Source organism: Mesoplodon mirus (genome assembly GCF_964341445.2).
Source record: "Mesoplodon mirus genome assembly, chromosome: 12".
In the NCBI taxonomy this organism is placed as follows: domain Eukaryota; kingdom Metazoa; phylum Chordata; class Mammalia; order Artiodactyla; family Ziphiidae; genus Mesoplodon; species Mesoplodon mirus.
The window spans coordinates 52,465,985-52,485,878 of record NC_138988.1 but is presented as its reverse complement, the minus strand read 5'-3'; the positions used below and the strand labels follow the sequence as shown (position 1 = coordinate 52,485,878).

The 19,894-nt window shown below is 42.1% G+C and overlaps 1 protein-coding gene across 3 annotated transcripts in view; it reads left to right on the top strand.

The window, feature by feature from the left end:
- Positions 1-18,027, top strand: part of CNOT10 (CCR4-NOT transcription complex subunit 10) — a 66,273-nt gene extending 48,246 nt beyond the window's left edge. For all 3 annotated transcript variants that reach the window (XM_082637817.1, XM_082637816.1, XM_082637815.1), the window contains exons 14-19: positions 7,484-7,597; positions 11,051-11,181; positions 11,745-11,780; positions 11,977-12,104; positions 16,551-16,626; positions 17,591-18,027. In XM_082637817.1, the coding sequence (XP_082493943.1) occupies positions 7,484-7,597; positions 11,051-11,181; positions 11,745-11,780; positions 11,977-12,104; positions 16,551-16,626; positions 17,591-17,742 (637 nt within the window). In that variant the 3' untranslated portion in view covers positions 17,743-18,027. The remainder of the gene's footprint in view (positions 1-7,483; positions 7,598-11,050; positions 11,182-11,744; positions 11,781-11,976; positions 12,105-16,550; positions 16,627-17,590) is intronic.
- Positions 18,028-19,894: the final 1,867 nt, after the last annotated feature.

Below are 19,894 nucleotides of genomic sequence, written 5' to 3'. Positions count from 1 at the left end.
TACAAATGTGTAATATTGTTCCTATGCCAGTTTTCTCACATGCCACAAAATTTAGCTGAATATCTCTTCTGAAAAATTTGTCTTTAAAAGGCCTAAGGTCCAAATGAATCTTAGAATGTAGAAGCATGTGTGGGATTGATATGTTGGCCATTTGCTTTGATTTAAATATTAATGTTGCCACATGCATTTGGGAGATAATGATTGTCATATAGTGATTGGTTATAAGGATGTACTTTTTTTTAAAAATAAATTTATTTATTTATTTATTTATTTTTGGCTACATTGGGTCTTCGTTGCTGCGCCCGGGCTTTCCCTAGTTCCGGCGAGCGGGGGCTACTCTTCGTTGTGGTGCGCAGGCTTCTCGTTGCAGTGGCTTCTGTTGTGGAGCACGGGCTCTAGGCACGTGGGCTTCTGTAGTTGTGGCTCACGGGCTTTAGTTGTTCCACGGCATGTGGGATCTTCCCGGACCAGGGATCAAACCCATGTCCCCTGAATTGGCAGGTGGCTTCTTAACCACTGTGCCACCAGGGAAGTCCCAAGGATGTACTTTTAATATTTTTTTTTAAGTCAAACATTTATTGACTGTCACTCATATCTTATATTTTTAAAACAGCTTTATTGAGATATAATTCACACATACCATACAATTCACCCATTTAAAGTGTACCATCCAGTGTTTTTTAGTATATTCACAGCATTGTGCAGTCATCAGCACAGTCAATTTTAGAACATTTTCATCACCTCAAAATGAAACCTTGCACCCTTTAGCTGTGACCCCTTTATCTCCAGTCTACTCCCCAGCCTTAATCTACTTTCTTTCTTTATAGATTTCACTGTTTGGGACCTTCCTATGAATGGGATCATATAATACATGGGCTTTTATGACTGACCTCTTCCACTTAGGATAGTATTTTCAAGATTTATCCAAGTTGTAGTCTGTATCAGTACTTCATTCCTTTTTATTGCTGAATAATATTCCATTGTATGTATATACTACATTTTGTCTATCCATTCATTGATAGACATTTGGATTGTTTCCATCTTTAGGCTATTAAGAATAATGCTGGGCTTCCCTGGTGGCGCAGTGGTTGGGAGTCTACCTGCCAATGCAGGGGACACTGGTTCGTGCCCCGGTCCGGGAAGATCCCACATGCCGCGGAGCGGCTGGGCCCGTGAGCCATGGTCGCTGAGCCTGCGTGTCCGGAGCCTGTGCTCCGCAATGGGAGAGGCCACAACAGTGAGAGGCCCGCGTACCGCAAAAAAAAAAAAAAAAGAATAATGCTGCTGTAAACATTCATGTACAAGTTTTTGTGTAGACATACATTTTTCTTTTTCTTGGGTGTATACCTAGAAGTAGAATTGCTGGGTCCTATGGTAACTGTCTAATCATTTGAGGAATTACCAGGCTGTTTTGTAAAGTGGCTGCACCATATTACAATCCTACCAGCAGTGTAGGAGGGTTGCAGTTTCTTCACATCCTCACCAACACTTGTTATTCATCTTTTTGAATATACGTTGTAGTGGATATGAAGTGGTATCTCACTGTGGCTTTGATTTGCATTTCCCTGAAGACTAATGATGTCAAGCATCTTTTCCTGTGCTTATTGGACATTTGTATCTCTTCCTTTAGAGAAATGTGTATTGAGATCCAAGACCCTTATCAGATATATGACTTGCAAATATTTTCTCCCATTCTGTTGGCTGTCTTTTCGCTTTTTTGGAGGTGTCCTTGAATCGCAAATATTTTTCATTTTGATGAAGTTCAATTTATGTTTTATTCTTTTATTGGTCGTGCTTTTCGTGTCATATCTGAGAATCCTCTTCCAGATTCAAGGTCGTGAGGTTTACCCCTATATTTTCATCTAAGAGTTTTATAATTTTAGCACTTAAGATGAGGTCTTTGATTCATTTTGAGTTAATTTTTGTATACAGTATGAGGTAAGAGTTCAACTTATTCTTTTGCATACTAGTGGTATCTTATGATAAAGAAATAAGTTCATAGGATTAGTCACATACTAACATTTTAGGGAATTCCCTGGTGGTCCAGTGCTTATAGGACTCGGTGCTTTCACTGCGTGGCCCGGGTTCAATCCCCAGTTGGGGAACTATGACCCTGCAAGCCAAGTGGCACAACCAAAAAAATTTTTTTCATTGTCGCATAGTGTTTTAATAACTGTCATGGATGTGTACGAAGTCTTATATGTTGCATAATATAGGACATCTTTGTTATTCATTCTGAGATTGTGATATCAGCAAACTTTTAGTTTCTAAAACTAAATTGGAGGCTTCTCTAGAACCTGGAAAAGAGTATAACAACTAGAAAAGGGTAGGAAATAACACTGGGGCCACAACTACTGAAGCCCACGTGCCTAGAGCCCGTGCTCCACAACAGAAGCCACTGCAACGAGAAGCCTGCGCACCGCAACGAAGAGTAGCCCCCGCTCGCCGGAACTAGAGAAAGCCCGGGCGCAGCAACGAAGACCCAATGTAGCCAAAAATAAATAAATTAATTAATTAATTAATTAATTTTAAAAAAGTACATCCTTATAACCAATCACTATATGACAATCATTATCTCCCAAATGCATGTGGCAACATTAATATTTAAATCAAAGCAAATGGCCAACATATCAATCCCACACATGCTTCTACATTCTAAGATTCATTTGGACCTTAGGCCTTTTAAAGACAAATTTTTCAGAAGAGATATTCAGCTAAATTTTGTGGCATGTGAGAAAACTGGCATAGGAACAATATTACACATTTGTAGAAACCATGTATCAACAAATACAAACACTTCAAACAGTTCTAAAACCTTAGAGGCAGCATTGTCCAACAGAAATATAATTGGGGCCATGAGTGTAATTTTATATTTTCTAGTAGACACATTAAAAAAAGCAGAAACGGGTGAAATTAATTTTAATAGATTTAAATTAATCCAATATATCATTTCAACATACAGTCAATATAAAAAATTACTGACATATATTACATTTTTTAAAGTTTTGAAATACAGTGTGTGTCCTACATCTGACCTTTCACCAGCCACGTCTCATGTGCTCAGGGGCCACGTGTGATGAGTGGTTCTGGTACCGGACACTGCGGCCTTAGGGTCTAAGGAATACATGTAAAATACGTGGGGCATACAAGATAAAAATGAAATTTCAGTTTGTCTTTTTTTTAAATAAGAGGCTCAAAATGGATAAAAGGAAATGTTCAGACCAAATTTAATTAGGCCCAGTTATTCCACAGGTATAAATTATGGAACCTTAATTAGTTCTTTTAGACTCTGATGTGACACTCAGTGAATTATTTCCCATTCAGTTAAAAGGGACCTCCCTTGGGCCAGTGTTTATAAAAGAAGATGAGTCAAACAAATGGTTGATAACATTAATATTACAGGCAGTTTTAGTGTACTTAAGGAATCATATTTCTTTGGGTCATACACAAGTGGTTCTGTTATAGCTCATGAGACATTCCTAAAACAGGTTTATAGCTAATAATCTTTTGAATCTCATATTGCTCTTGCTAGAGACTTGACCCCATTTCAGTCTTACAGCTGGGTCTGGTCCTACTGAAACTTTTTTATCTAATAAACTCTGCCAAAGCGGGAACCTGCCCATGTGACATATCCTTCACCTTATCAGCAGTTTGGGTTCACATCGGCATGATTCACACCTGAGTCCCAGGACCCCATTCAGCTGAACTGATGTTCACATTGATCACAAGCCAGGGTTAGAATAATTCTTCAGTGGTCTCCCACTCTGAAAAAACCCCACAGGGCTCCTGCTGACATTAAACAAATCATTTAACCCCTTTGGGCCTTTCATTCCTCTTCTGTCAAATTGGATTGCATGATCTTAAGGTCCTGTCCATGTATAAAATGCAATGTCTGTGACTGTTGCATTTTATTTGCCACCAGGGGTAAGACTGGGTTCCTTGAGATGCTAGATTTGGTTGAGGAGGAAAACTTCTTCAGCTTCTTTGAGCTGGGCTTATATTAGTGTTGGATTTGGGGTGTGTTTGTCAGTAAGAGTCTTTTTGCACAGAACTGTTATTAGAAAGCAAAATGTTAAAAAAAAAAAGCAAAGTGTTTACAGAAGACATGAAGTGAAAAACTTATCTAATTTAACTTTTTAATTTTCTTGAATTGGAAGTTGACAGGTTTAACATTTTCTAGATTTTTGTAGCTAAATGGGAACAGCTTGTATATTTTTTTTAATTTTAAAATCCAGTACCATGTTCAGTTTATTGGAAGAAATTCTTTATAGGATTTTTTAAGCCAGTTTTTCAAATAACATTTGCCATGAAGTTACTTTGAATTTATTTTCCTTTGACCGATGGTGACTGACTGGATTTACCCCCATTTTAGCCTCTTTTGATATGGGTTGAGCTATTTCAGACACTTGGTTCATTTCACTCACAGAATATATGGCTTGACAAATTTTAATGCCCAGTCTTAACATAGCTTGTTGCTATAGTTTGGTCCTTTAAGGAAAATTATTTCCCCATTTCTCTTTCTTCTTCTTCATCTTTTTGTTCCTTTCTTTTCCAAGGGTTGGCATTCTGTGGACCTAAAACCAGCTCCTCCAGCATGTGGAGGAGAGGGTGGGGCTGTGTCAGATCCGCCGCAGTGGTGGGGAGAAGCTAGCGTGTCCTTTCCCTTGAGGTATAGTTCTTCCAGTCTGATGAACTGTCAGATCCACTGAGTGGCTGGTAAAGCAGATTGGACAGTGACTCAAGGAAGTAAGAAAGTAGTGGGGCAGGCTGGTGGGTGGGGGTCAATATTTTAAGTAGCAGCTATCAGAAGTAAAGTGATTTCTCCAGAGGCTCAGTAGAGAGAGCCGTGCGTGTTTCTACTGTGACTGGTCTGCAGGAATTATGTAGAGTGGAGTGTTGTTTTCTAAGAGGAAAAGGAGGATGAGTGAGAGGGTGGTGAGAGATGAGTTAGGGTGGGTTGGAAGGCACTCTGAGAAGAGGAGCATAAATGCCCCAGAGTTTTGCATTCACATATTCAAGTATTTTTTAATAGGAGGCTTGTATTACTAGTATAAATCTTTCACTCTGTTCTAATTTGATATGGTATCTTATGGGGAAAGAGGTAAAAGCTAAGGAAAACAAGATTTTTACCTTATACATAATTATAGTTGGGAAACAGAATCCTGCTGCAAATCTTACATGACTGATTTCTGGACCCAAAGTGGGCTTGACAGTGGGATGGAGCAGTAATAGCCCCCCTACTGTCAGGAGAGGCCGGGGCAGGCTTTTCCCAGCAAGCCTGCCCGAGGTGAGACCTGTCCTAGACTCTAGGACCTAGAGTGTGCAGGTTGACTCCCCTGTGTTTGGGAGCCGGGAAGGAGCTGGCCTGGTCAGCAGGGTGGCCTGCCAGCAGGACAGGTGGGGGTCTGGGTGCCTGGAGAAGTAAATCTAAAATGTTGAAAGCTGTGGTCTTCAGTGATTACCTGTTAAACACCTACTGCAGATGGTGAGAAATTGCTCTCGTCTTTGTGTAGGAAACAAAAGATGCAGGCTTCTGCTTTTAAGGAGCTATGCTTTACCGTGGCCTTTGGCAAAGTCACAGATGAAAACGGATATTAAATTGTATGACTGCCATGAGCTGATGATGGTGGTCTTGGGCCTCTGGAGACTTAGGCCTTTAAACGTCATTCTTTGTCTTCATAATGCATATCTGGCTGATGAATGAATGTTTATTGCCATTTAAAAATAAAACTACAAATAAACCAAAAGAGGAAATTAAGTCACCTAATCTCACCACACAGAGCTGAAGTGCTCCTGAAAATGGGAGATAATTAGCCAGTGCCTCCGTCCTGTGGGCCCTGGAGTCTTCCATCAGGGAGAGGACTCCCCCCGGGGCCGTGGCTACAGGGTAGCTTTGCTAAGTGAAGACAGCTCTTGGAGACACAAGGATGACAGTCGTCTTGTCAGGAAAATCCCTTTGGAAATAACACTACTTGCCTGCTCTTAAATTACTCTCTTCTATGAACAGGGTTCAGATTTTACATTAGGTGCTCAGTAACAAAATTTAAACTTGTAATGTTTCAATTAAATTCTGTTTTCTTCCTTTTTAAAAAGACAGATTACATATGCGTGCATAGTTATGTATGCATTAGGGAAATCATAATGTAATCTTTTCTTTCTACTTTATTTTTAGGGCAGTCTTATGAATTGACAGAGAAGCAGTGTGATAGGATGGGAAGAACTGTGAACTGAGAGTCCACAGTGTTGCCTGTTAGTCCAGACTTTAATTACATACTCTAAGCGAGTGAATATATTTAATCACTTTGGATCTCAGTTTCTACACTGATATAAAACAAGGACCCACAGTGGGCCATCTTCTAGCCCTTATCATCATAAGCTAAGGCCATAAATACCAATTTCCTTGTGCCAGTCTACTTTTCTGTGTTGTTAGGAGTTGAGGGGCTGCTTTTCGTTTAGTAGATAATTTTCTAAGGTTCCAGCAACCAGGAGTGAGCCAGTAAGGAGGAAACAGCAGGCTGCTTCTGATTTTGCCTGGCTGTGCTTTTACCAGAGGGGCATTTCTGGTCAGAGGATTTCAGAGTGTTAGAAAACTCTGTGTTTGTTGCCAGGATGGTTACATTCTTCCTTAGACTGAAATTACAACCCAAGTGCACTTCATGATATACATATGTATTGTAATTTGTAAACATAATTCAAAACCCTGCATCTAAGTCAGGTCATTTGTGGTCGGCCATTCAGACCTCATTTCTATTTGACAAGGGTTTATTTTAAGATTGCTTTGTGGAGCGGTTGTTTAACATTCAAATGATCTATTAGTGTCAAGTCTTTGGCTAGACTTGTTTTAAATGAGCTGCCCCTTAAGTAGAAAACAAAACAGAAATTTAGGTTTCCAACCCAACCTAGCAAAATCGGTGTAACTTAAAATTTTTTATCTTCACATGTATTTATTCAGCCTGTTTTTTTTCTTGAATACTCATTTAGGATAATAGTACCTATGTGAATGAAATTCTTTTAGTTACTCTTGATACTGTTGCTTAGCAAGACCTATAGACTTCTTAATAGTTTCAGAGGAGAACACTTTACAGTAAGCTGAGCTAAATGGATTTTTTGTATTTCTTAGAGTCGCAAGTGTGCTTCCATAGCATTTCTAGGATGTTAAAAGAAATGTTCTATGGAAGTAAGTTCTCACTAGGCCATTAACTATATTATTTTTTTACAGGCTAAATATATATTGTAACTCTATTTGGTTATTTTGTTGGAGATGGGATGGAAGCTAAAGATGATTTAGGTAAAGAGCTAAACTGAGCCTCAGATGGTAGTTTACACATAATTCTAATTCTTACCATTAGTACCATGGCTTCCTCTCTCCTTTCCTGGTGTCCAGATTGCCACAGCTATAATTAGGGAGTTCTTTCCTGTTTAACAAATATCATCATTGTCACTTTGTAACTCAGGTCTTCAGCCCTCGCCTTTTGTGTTCCAGGTGCTCCATACTCGCCTGTAGTGCTTACGTGGCTCTGGCTTTGGGTGATAACCTTATGGCTTTGAATCATGCAGATAAACTTCTTCAGCAGCCCAAGCTGTCAGGATCCCTGAAGTAAGTGTGACTTGCCTGTGTGTCCCTGGTTTGTTTTCTTTGGAGAGTTTCGGTTAGTTTGTGATGCATATTGCTTCTTTTACTCCCCCAGTGGAAAATTATCTTAGGGAAAGCAAAAAGTTTTTCTTAATTTGGTAATTGTGTGTTTGGTAGTGAAATTTTTTTCACTTGTTGCACCTCAAGGGTTATTGGAAATGGCATTTGCTGTTCTGAGCATTGGGAAGCAGAATCTTTGGGCTCTGTAGTGTCCACTGCTGGGTCTGACTGGAGCATGTTATCACATATTAGCTCCCAAACAAGCCGAGTCCTCAGGGAGAAGACCCACACAAAAAGGAGTTTGGTCAACAGGATAAATCTGCTTTGAAGAATGAAATTAAAGTAGACAAATAAGAATTTTAAAATATTTTTCCAGACTACTGTACCATTTCCTGAGTACATGAGTTTTATTTAAACTCTTCAGATGCCTTTTCAATATAATGTCATTGTCATTCTAAAATTTTTCTAAAGCACATCATCTTTTCTTTTATGGAAATTGAGGAAGATGCAGCATTCTTTGAATCTTTGTATGATGCTGATGCTAGAAATTTTACCCAAGATCACAAGTACTCTGCATAGCATTAGGACAGTTGTTTTTTCATTCATCCTGTGGGTATATAGTTATAATTTCAAAAATATGTTCTTTTGCCTTTTAGCGCCCTTTGTTTGTAACATGCAACATTCAGAACTGTGAGATCGTACTCTGAGGAACAATTCTATAAATGTTTAATTATTTTTGTCGTTTAAAAAAATATTGCTTTATACAAGCATCTAAAATTAACATTGATTAAGGTTGTTTCAGGTCAGTGTTCCCCAAACATGCCTTGTGTTTTATTATTTTTTGTTTTTTTCATGCTTTGTGTTAAAAAAAAAAAAATTAAAAGAGCATCCAGGAACATAGGAGACTTTGTCACAATTCAAGTGTGAGCGCTCCTGCTTGCCTGTGAGAAAACCTTGTCTAATATCCAGGCCTGGAGGGTCCTGAGCTGGAGGTCAGGGTGGTCGCGTTACCTCTCAGGCGCCTTCCCTCCTTCCCGTGGCCCAGCCCCGTGAAATACCAGTCAGGAACATCAGCCTGCGCCCCACTGGACATGCGCTGCTCAGATGTGGTGTGCATGTCCGTCAGTAGAGCAGAGTTGTGTGTGTTTTTTTTCTTTTTAACAAAAATGAAACACGAATCCTCTCTGCTTTTTTTAATCCTCTGGCTGACACTGTGATCACTATTCTCAAATAATCCCAGTTAGATTCTTTACTTGGCATTTATTGGAGGGTTTTTAACCTCATTTATCAACGTCTTCCCTCTGAACGTCAAAACAATAAAATTCTTAGATTTTATGATTTCTTAGCCAACCCTGAGGGGTTGGCCAAGCCATGTCTGATAACTTCATCTTTAATTCTCTTAACTATTCTATCCTATGCATTGGTTTCTAATTACTGGCCAGACCACTATCTTTCCAGTGAGGATGAGCATTTTCTGCCCGTGGCAGCCCAGATACCACAGCAGCTTTACCCAGCTGCTTGTTGCCTTCCACACACCTCATCTGGAGTTCTGGGCTCTGAGTGTCAATGAAGGCATTTAATTTGGTTTAAAAAAATTTTTAAGTAAATTCACAGAAAACAATTTGAAGTAGTTCTTTGAATTTGTGTGTTTGTGTTTTATAATGATTATTGGCTTATAGATACTGCTTTAATGAAGTTTTTTAAAATATCTTATTTCAAAATACATTTGAGGTTACTGATTTTTTTTAAAGCTGTCATTTCTTTTAGGGTATTTGGTGGGGAAGCAAAATAGAAGGGCATTACAGCTCCTGCTAGTTAGAAGAAAGAAACTGCTTAATAAAGAAATAGCTCTTGAGTGATTAATGTGCATAAATCCCAGAAAATGGCCAAACTGAAAAGAGCCTAAGATTTGAGGACCCAAGATCCATGTGGACAGACTCAGTTGGGACAGGCCAACTAAAGGAGGTGAGAACTGAGCTGGCCTTTAAAAGGAGTTGGATTTTGGCCTGGCTTTGCACCCCAGGAGGCAAGGCCACAGGGAGCACAGTGGGGTGTCCCACCCAGGACACTGTGTCTGGTGGGAACAGAAGAATCTTTGGGGGAGTGAGAATGTTGACTAAGTACAGGGAAGTGGGACCAAATTGTGGAGAGCTTTAAATCTATAAGTTTAGCTTTGTCTTATTTTGTTCTCAAGTAGAAAAAGTCATTAAGATTTTGAGCAAGGGTGTAATATGGCTGAGGCTGTTTTAAATTTTGAAAAATCAATCAGATGATCATGGGGAAAATGGCTCAAAGGAAGACACTGGAAGAAGCAGGCTGTTGTAAACCTGGGGAAAGCACATCTGCCCAACATCAGTGGACATAAAATAGACGATGTGAAAAGGAGGACACCTTTGGAATAGAAGTAAAGCTGATCCAACCCAGATCTGGTCTGGCGTCCTGGTGCCTTTTGACTGTTCCAGCAGCAGAGGCTGGAGGACCCTAATTCTTTTTTTTTTTTCTTTCTCTCTTTCTTTTCTTTTGCTGTGCTGAGCAGCTTTCGGGATCTCAGTTTGCCGACCAGGGATTGAACCCTGGTATAGCAGTCAAAGCCCAGAATCCTAACCACTAGGCCACCAGGGAACTCCCTGGGGGACCCTAATTCTGATCCTCCACTCCCGGGGAATCCGTGCTCAGATCTGCCTCTTATTTTAGAACTTCATTACCTTCTTATGTTATTTTCTGTATAAACAGAACAGCGTAAATTTGCCAACTTTATTTTATTTTATTTTAAATTTTTATTGAAATATAGTTGATTTACTGCCAACTTTAAACTGCTCTCTCTTTTTTAAAATTTATTTATTTTGGCTGTGTTGGGTCTTTGTTGCTGTGCGTGGGCTTTCTCTAGTTGCGGCGAGTGGGAGCTACTCTTCGTTGCGGTGCGTGGGCTTCTCATTGTCGTGGCTTCTCTTGTTGCGGAGCACAGGCTCTAGGCGCGCAGGCTTCAGGAGTTGTGGCACGTGGGCTCAGTAGTTGTGGCTTGTGGGCTCTAGAGCTCAGGCTCAGTAGTTGTGGCGCATGGGCTTAGTTGCTCCACAGCATGTGGGATCTTCGCAGGCCAGGGCTTGAACCTGTGTCCCTTGCATTGGCAGGCAGATTCTTAACTGCTGCGCCACTAGGGAAGCCCCTAAACTGCTCTCTTAATTGATATGTCATTTGTTCTTACTTAGCGAACATAAAATTATTGTATATTTAAGATATTTTTGAAGAGATAAAATTTAAATGACTCTTAATCAATCCAGTTATAAACTTAGATTTCAATTGAAAGACTTGAAATATGTGAAACACACATACACCAAATTCTATTATACTTGGGTATTTTTGTGATGACCTACTTTTCAGTTTGGAATCTGGTTGGTTTTTTTTTTTTCATTTTAGGTTTCTGGGCCATTTATATGCTGCAGAAGCCCTCATCTCTCTGGACAGAATCTCTGATGCTATTACTCATTTGAACCCGGAGAATGTCACTGATGTCTCCTTAGGGATCTCTTCAAATGAGCAGGACCAAGGTTAATGAGGACACATTTGATCAGAACTATTCACCATTTCCACTGCCTTTCCGTTGTAACTCAGGATGTGTGGAAATTTAAGAGCACGGTTGTAAGGGAAGGGAGTTTTAGGTCGGCACTGTACGGTTTTGGCTGTACTTACTTTATACTAATTGTTTGCTGAGGAGACCTAGGAGTTGATAATCACATGGTCTAAATTCTAACTTTTGAAAGGCTGATAGTGTTAGAACAGTTTGTTTTTGATTCTTATATTTTTCTCTTCAGAGGGATTCCACAATCCAGGGGAGAGTAAAAGTATCGCATTCAAAAGTCAGTTTTAAATCATGGCTAAGTTTTTGAGGGAGTGAGACTAGTTTTCACTTTATTCAGGGTTATTTCTCAGGCCGTGGTGGTGGTGGTAGGTAGCATTCTCATATCTTTTATTAGAACCTCTACTACATGAAAAGGAAATACTGTGGTAGATTGCTTTAATATTAAGATTTCCATTTCATAAAGAAAATTAGGTTTTTAGAAAATAAACTCTGTTGTCCGACCCCCTCAGATTTATTTTCATTTCTTTGTAGGATCAGACAAAGGTGAAAATGAAGCAATGGAATCCTGTAAGTAAGACGTTTTGTAAAGACTTAAGTAGCCTGGCCGGCTTCCCAAAGACTCACCCTCGAGCCTCTGCGTCCTTCCTTTGTCCGCCTGAGGAGTAGAGCTAGGCTTTATTCTGGGCAGCTTTTCGGGCAGTAGAGGGGGTTACGCCCTGGCCCGTGGCCTGGCCTCTTCACATGTGTTTGGTCTTCTCCCCAGCTGGGAAGCGGGCCCCTCAGTGCTACCCCAGTTCCGTCAACTCAGCCCGGACCGTGATGCTGTTCAACCTGGGCAGCGCCTACTGCCTGAGGAGCGAGTATGACAAAGCCCGGAAGTGTCTCCACCAGGTGAGGCTGGGCCAGTGCCAGACCATCTTGCGAGGCAGCCAGCAGAGGGTTTGGAGTTTCTAGGCTCTGTTATTTTGTTTGAGGCTTCTGATCAGTTTGTTAAACTTTGGAATATTACTCCTCCAGACATGTTCTTGGAAGCTACACAACTGATTGTTGTTGCAAATGAATCTAGGCACCTAATGGAGAGTTTTCCTGAAGATTTTAATCATTGAAATTTCAAAAGATTGGAAACCATCTAAATAAGGGCTCACAAAAATTAATAATGGTGTGTCCATATAGTTGAACACAATGCAGCTGAAAACCCTATATACTAAAATGGTAACATATCCAAGACATATTAAGTGAAAAGAACAAGATGCAAAACAGTTTTTATATAATCCTGTATATGCAGAAAAGATCTCCAAATGAACACACCACAAACTGTTAACATTGACTGTAGGGCTGGCAAGATAAGTACTGTGTAGATGGAGCACTGAAATGGGAGACTTTTCACTGGATACTCATATGCTTTTTAGCTTTGAATCGTATGAATCTCTGTCCACTCAAAAAGTTAAATTACAAATACATCTTTTAAGAAGAAGGGTTCACAAAGTCAGTACCAAAGAAACTCCATATACAATAAAGAAAGCTCCTGGCAATGTGTAACTAAAATAGACCTCTGACTTCTACCACTGAGAGGGGCCTCATCAGCAGGTCTCAAGGAAGGTTCTGATTGGGCCTCTTTAGGTCACCTGCCCATCCCTGGACTGATCATGGGCAGGGACCCATACCTGTAGTAGGAGAACCGGTACTGCCATTGGCAGCCCCAGAGGAGTTTCCCAGAATTGGAAAGGGATAATTCCTCAGAAGGATATTAATTCAGGACTTCCCTGGCAGTCCAGTGGTTAAGACTCCACGCTTCCAATGCAAGGGGCGTGGGCTCGATCCCTGGTCGGGGAACTAAGATCCCACATGCCGTGCAGCACGGCCAAAAGAGTTAAAAAAAAAAAAAAAAAATTAGGGGGAAGAAAAGGGTATTAATTCAGCGCATGTACTTCTGGGCTAAGCCAAGGGAATAAGACAGTAGTAAGTAAGTGGACATGATACAACCTTGCCCCCATGGACCTTCAGTTAGATGTCTTCCTAAAAAGGGAATTGCAAGATCAGGGGTTATGCAGAACTTTCAGACTTCTAATATAGTAAGTTTGTGCCAGGGACTTCCCTGGTGGCACAATGGTTAAGAATCCGCCTGCCAATGCAGGGGACACAGGTTCGAGCCCTGGTCTGGGAAGATCCCACATGCTGCGGAGCAACTAAGTTCATGCGCCACAACTGCTAAGCCTGCGCTCTAGAGCCTGTGAGCCACTGAAGCCCATGTGCCTAGAGCCTGTGCTCCGCCACAAGAGAAGCCACCGCAGTAAGAAGCCTGCGCACCGCAACGAAGAGTAGCCCCCACTTGCCATAACTAGAGAAAGCCCGCGTGCAGCAACTAAGACCCAACGCAGCCATAAATAAATAAATTTATTAAAAAAGAAAAAAAAAAGTTTGTGCCAGATGGTGTATTCACCAGCAGCACATAAGAGAACCCACATCCCCATATGTTTGCCAGAGTAACTGAAACTGAAATTAAACCTATTCTCAGGAGGTAAGGCAGCTTCCTATGAAGGTGACCTTGTTGTGTCTAGAAGTGAAGATTTACCACGTGGAAAATAACCATGAGTGATATTTCGTCGACTTAATGGCATCTGGTCAGCATTTCTGATCCAAAATCAGCAAAGTGAAGTGATGGACTGTCCAGGGAACACGTTTGATCTTATCTAGGAGTTGAGTGCAGGAGTTAAACGGGAAGAGTTAAAATGTTGCACTGTTCTCCGTGGCAAGGCTGGGCTGTTGAACAGCCCTTTGGAAAGTGCCCCTGGACCTCAAGGCCTGCAGCACACAGGCTTTGGATGTAAAGTTGCAGTGTGTACACTGTAGCTCAGGTTCTTGTGCAGCAGGTGGCCATGGCGGCAGCCACGCTGGGAGAGACAGATGGGGTCAGGCCTGGTTTGGGGTCTGAAGGGGGTTTTGTTTTGGTCCCTTGGTTTTTAGGTTAATCCAGTGGCTGGACCTTGTTAATGGGGAGGCCCACCGTGCCTGGGAGGGAGAACAATGATGTGTGAAGAGTTGGAAAGGGCTCAAGTAGAGGTTTCCTAGGTTGCCTGCCCACCACTAACCATTATGAACAGCCAGTAAGCAAAATACCATTCTGTCATAAAGTTGTTGCCATGAGTTCTTGTATTTTAGAAAAGGCTGCAGTCAGTGCAAAGAACAATAGATGACCTGTGTTAACTAGCCAGTTGGAAGGAAAATGGAGATTTTAATATCCACAAAATGATGTAAAGGTGGTCTTGCCTATTTAAAGCTAGGCCAAAAGTATAAAATCTCATTTTTTGAACTGAGCTGTGGTATATCAGTGATGTGGTAGGAGGAATAAAAAGCCTCCTTGCTTCATTCACGAGGAACCTGGGAGCATGTGCTCTGGACGAGAACCACCACTAGTCTGAGATTTCTTCTAATGCTGCCCGGACCCGACCTTGTGCCCGTTTCTGGTCCCCCAGATGTCTCCCACACTCACCCCGTGGCCTGCACTGCCTTGCCTCCCTGCTTTCTGCCTCTCAGGTATCCACCCCTTGGAGGACAGAGACAGGCTTCCCTTGCCCAAAAGCTCTGCATTCGAAGAAACTCTTCTCTCTCTTCGTATTCATACTACGTTCACTTTCCTCTCTCCCTAACAGTAAATTTGTTTGGATTACTGTTAGTTATTTGCATGCTGTTTATATCAGGGTAAGTCCCTGTCTTACACCCACCTTTGGTCAATAAATATTTGTAAAGGACACTTTCTGATTAGATTAAGGGAAGACGCAAAGCAGTCTGGAAGCATGAGCACCTGAACCTGGATGAGGGAATACAAGTTGATGGTAAGACGCGGAAGAGGCTGCGGCCCAGAGGGGCCCAGACTGAGGGAATAAACCTACAATCTCAGCACCTTCAACCAGAACAGGACTAAATCAGAAAACGGCAGGCTGGTGTTATGGCTCTCAGATCTAGGAAATGACAACATGTTGCCTAAACAATTTTATTTGACTAAATTGTACTATTTCAGTCCTTAAGAATGGAGACATTGAACATGCTTTTTTTTTTTGGCTGCGATGGGTCTTCGTTGCTGCACGCGGGCTTTCTCTAATTGTGGAGAGCTGGGGCTACTCTTGGTTGTGGTGCGCGGGCTTCTCATTATGGTGGCTTCTCTTGTTGCGGAGCACGGGCTCTAGGCACGCGGGCTTCATTAGTTGCAGCACACAGGCTTCAGTAGTTGCGGAACGTGGGCTCAGTGGTTGCAGCGCATGGGCCCTAGGGCACGCGGGCTTCAATAGTTGTGGTGCGTGGGCTCAGCTGCTCTGCGGCACGTGGGATCTTTCCAGACCAGGGATCGAATCCGCGTCCCCTGCATTGGCAGGTGGATTCTTAACTACTGTGCCACCAGGGAAGTCCTGAACATGCTTAGTGGTATATTTTTTTTAATATTTCCAGCCTTTTAAGTTTGAATTCTTATTCCTGACATTGGGAATTTGCAGCTTACAATACTAAACTGTTACTTAGGGGAAAAAAATAGACATGCAGATTTGGATAGAGGTGCAACTGTGTCTGGTGAAGAACTACCAGCAGACCTGGATGGCTGACTGGAGTGTAGAGTCAGGAGTGTCTGATCACCCATCTCAAAACCAAATACAGCCAAGAGATAGAAGAAAACCAAGAGGGAAGGAAAGCTTTCTACTATTAAGAACTCATTATGGATTAGGCAAGGGAAGATAAATATTTAACTAAAAATAACATGTCTAGTTTAATCGAGAGGGATCAAGACAAAGACAGCTGGATTTCCGTGGTGGTCTAGTGGTTAAGAATCCACCTGCCAGTGCAGGGGATACGGGTTCGATCCCTGGTCTAGGAAGATCCCACATGCCACAGAGCAACTACTGAGCCTGCGCCACAACTACTGAGCCTGCGCTCTAAGGCCCGCGTTCCGCAACTACTGAAGCCCATGTGCCTACAGCCCATGCTCTGCCACAAGAGAAGCCACCGCAATGAGAAGCCCATGCTCTGCAACAAAGAGTAGCCCCCACTCGCCACAACCAGAGAAAGACCGCTTGCAGCAATGAAAACCCAGCGCAGCCAAAAACATAAATATTTAAATTAGATTAAATAAAAAATAAAAGAGTTATAATGAAGTAGCTTTTTAAAAAAAAAAACGACAAAGACAGCTGAGGACCATCTGAGCAGAACTGTAGTGTCCCAGTGAGGTTGAGTAAGTTTGCTAATTTGTCATTGGTAGGTTGACATTCCTTTTTTTTTTTTTTTTGACATTACTTGGAGTTTGTATCTTAAGCTATCAGTTTTTCATGGGTCTCTCTTTTGTTCTGAGCAAAGGCGGCCTCAATGATCCATCCTAAAGAGGTGCCCCCTGAAGCCATCCTGCTGGCCGTCTACCTTGAGCTGCAGAATGGTGAGTGATTCTTCTCGAGTTAGGACTGGAGCCCTGCAAAGAGCCCGAGATTTTTGGTGTCTGCTTTTTCTCTTTGAAATTTAAGAGGTATTACCCATCAAGTTCTGCTAAACAAAAATGTAGCGAGGGAGTTTTTGGTATCTTGCAAATTCCTACTTCTTGCAGGTTAAGCATATTTCCTTTTATCTGTGAAAATGGAGAATAGCATAACTTCTGACAATTATAATTAATCTCTACTAATTAACCTTTCTCTTAGGCATCCAAATGACTCTAATTGAGAACCTGAGTCAGAATGCTGTGGGTTTGAGTTGTATACCTTAGTGTTTTAAACATAGGTGTCGTTAATGAGTTTTACAGTAAGCCATTTCCTGCTGAGAATTTTTTATTCAGACCTAAATCCAGGTCATGCCTCTGGGGCATATACAACCTCCAGGATGTAGCTTACTGGAAGAAAGGCTGTGGGCCCTACATAAGAGAAGGCGTGCAGTAGAAAAGGAGAGCTGAATGGGGGAAATGAGAGGGGACAGAAGTTTTAAGAGTTCTTAGTCATACCCCCTTGCTGAAATCCTTCCAAGGCTCCCCTCTCTTTATAGCTGAAGAAGGAGCATTAAGTGCCTAGCACCCAGCAGGCCTTGTCCTCCTAAAAGGTGTGGTAGGGTTAGTGCATGGTCTTAGAGCCCTTCTTTTGCACGGTCCACCTGTAGACAAGTTCTGAAACTGAGCTCCACCTTAGAATCAGTGTAAAGCTTTTAAAAATCCCGTCACCCAGGTCACACACGAAATTTCTTATATCAGAATTTCTGGGGATGGTGCAGCGGGCATTACATGATTCCAGTGTACAGCAAAGGTTGCAGACCACTGCTTTTCTCCATCACCTTTTACCCCCTTGCGGGATTCTAACGGCTTGCTTTGTATGTGGTGGTATTGTTATATGCTTTTTTTGTGATGGGAAGTGTTTTTATAGGTAATACCCAGCTGGCCTTACAGATCATCAAAAGGAATCAGCTGCTCCCTGCAGTGAAAACACTCTCTGAAATGAGAAAGAAGCCAGTGTTCCAGCCTGTCCACCCGATCCAGCCCATCCAAATGCCGGCGTTCACTGTACAGAGGAAGTGATATTTTGCTCTTGGAAAACTGTTACCTGAGACCCAGGGGAGTATTTGCAGGCCTTTTTAGTTGTATCACAGCAAAATGAATAAAAGATAGATGGTAAAGGATACTAGTTTTGAAGACACAATTTTGAAGTGATTCTAATCCCTGATTTTTTTTGCCGGAAGCTTACATCAAATTAAGGATTCACAGCTCATTTTCATCAGTTTTCCTTTCATCTTTGCTAGACTATTATTTTTGAGCCATTATGTGATATATCTATGTCATAGGCAATTAAAACACACTCTTACCAGAACAGTCTTGTATAATACATTTTGTCTTTCTTGCAACGGTTAGAGTATTTTGGCGTCTGAGATTTAGTGTTAACGTTTTAAAAATGGAGAGAACGGTATGAGCAGGAGATGAGTAGCCAGTCCAGAAGCCGATCAGAGGGGAGGGGAGGGGAGGGGAGGCTGGTGTGCTGAACGCCTAGTTAGGACTAAAAGGGCCAGAAAATGCGTAATAAAACCCATAGGGCTAGTCAAATTGGGTTGAGAAGAGATGACTGATCTGATAGGAATCAATCATTTGCTTAAAAATTACAGATGAAGACAAACAGAGTTGAGGGCACTGGTCTCGTTCACCCTCCTGTACCCATAGGCAGAAGCACAGGTTCTGGACCCTGTTAGCAGGGAGTTCAAGGTTCATTGCTAACCCCTTTGGAAATGCAAACAGGAACTTAAAAGCTTCTTTCCAAGACAGGTATGTGTTGCAGGATTGACATGGCCAAAATTTGTCCATAGGGTCGATACACTAACTGTAAGTAGGAAAAACAAAACACACTACAGGCTTGCTTTAGAAAAACTGGGTGACTCCTAGTCAAGAGCACATTTGGTAGATTCATCAGAACTTGCCATTTAGGATCATCCCTTGCTGTCAACATCTCTTCAGTTCCCAAATTTGGAGAATAAGTTCAGATAGGGAAACTCACTCGCTGAAGCTACATGGTTACTCAGTTTCACAACTGGAGAGGGGAGTGTTTGGATAAGCACATGAATTTATCTGAAACTTTATCTGAATCATTCTGTTGCTGATATCAAACAGTTTAGTTAGGGATCTACACAAGAACTGAGTATTTGTGATGTGACTAGACATTGCCCACAGATGACTCAGAAAGGGAGCAATTCTTCTTTCACTTGAACACGGGATGGATGTGCACAAGGGCTCGACTGCTCTTTTGCCACGTTGCAGTTTTATATACAGAGTAGATTCTTCCCAGGAGGATACAGGAAACAGAGGTGGCCTAGCTCCCTTGGGCCTCTCGAAGGCTTTTCCAAATGGGATGGGAGTAGGACCCGTAAGCTGCACTGGTGCTGGTCCAAGTCTGCAGGTGCTGCTTTCCCAAGCTCCAGACAAGCAGCAGCACCGTGGGACCCCCTTGTGTGCTGCAGGGTGGTAGCATTGCTTAGCCAGGGCATTTCCTGGACAGTGTCCACATGCTTCATAAACTGCTGGGAACCCACAGGGTCTTGGGCAGTGTATGGTGGTAGAAGGCCTGTAATTGTACTCGAGGGCAGTACATCTTTGGAGAAATCTCAAAAAAATTAGAACTTTCCCTGCTTGCGGGTTGGTTTGGGGGCAAAGCAGGAACAGCTATGAGGCAGATTAGGCCCCACGTTGCTGTGTTAAATAATACTCTTGGCTGCACGTAGCACAAAATGGATCCGTGATTTAAACAAAGGTAGTTTTTCTCTCACTTGAGAAGGTGGTACATAGGCAGCTGGTGGCCTTTGCTCTAGTGCTCAGTGATGCCATCAGGGACTCAGCTCTGTTTTTCTCACACCACTGTCTTTAGCATTTGGGCTTTTGTCCCCGTGGTCACAGGATGTTCCAGCATTACATCTGCACTGAAGGCAAGAAGAAGAGGGCAAAGGCAGCCTATCGTGACAGGAGACCATCAGGAACAAAGTTTTCCCAGAAACCCCCAGCAGACCTCGGCTTCCCTCTCCTTTGTAGGGCAAGTCATGTAGCTATCCTTAGCTGCCGGTGCTGGGACAGCCCTGCACATCTTACGGGGAAGCCAGTGAAGTGTTTTCCCAAATGGAGAACTCTATATATGATGTGTTGTCAAATTATGATCCCAGCAGCCCAGCTTTGCCTTCCACAGTGGCCCTTGGCA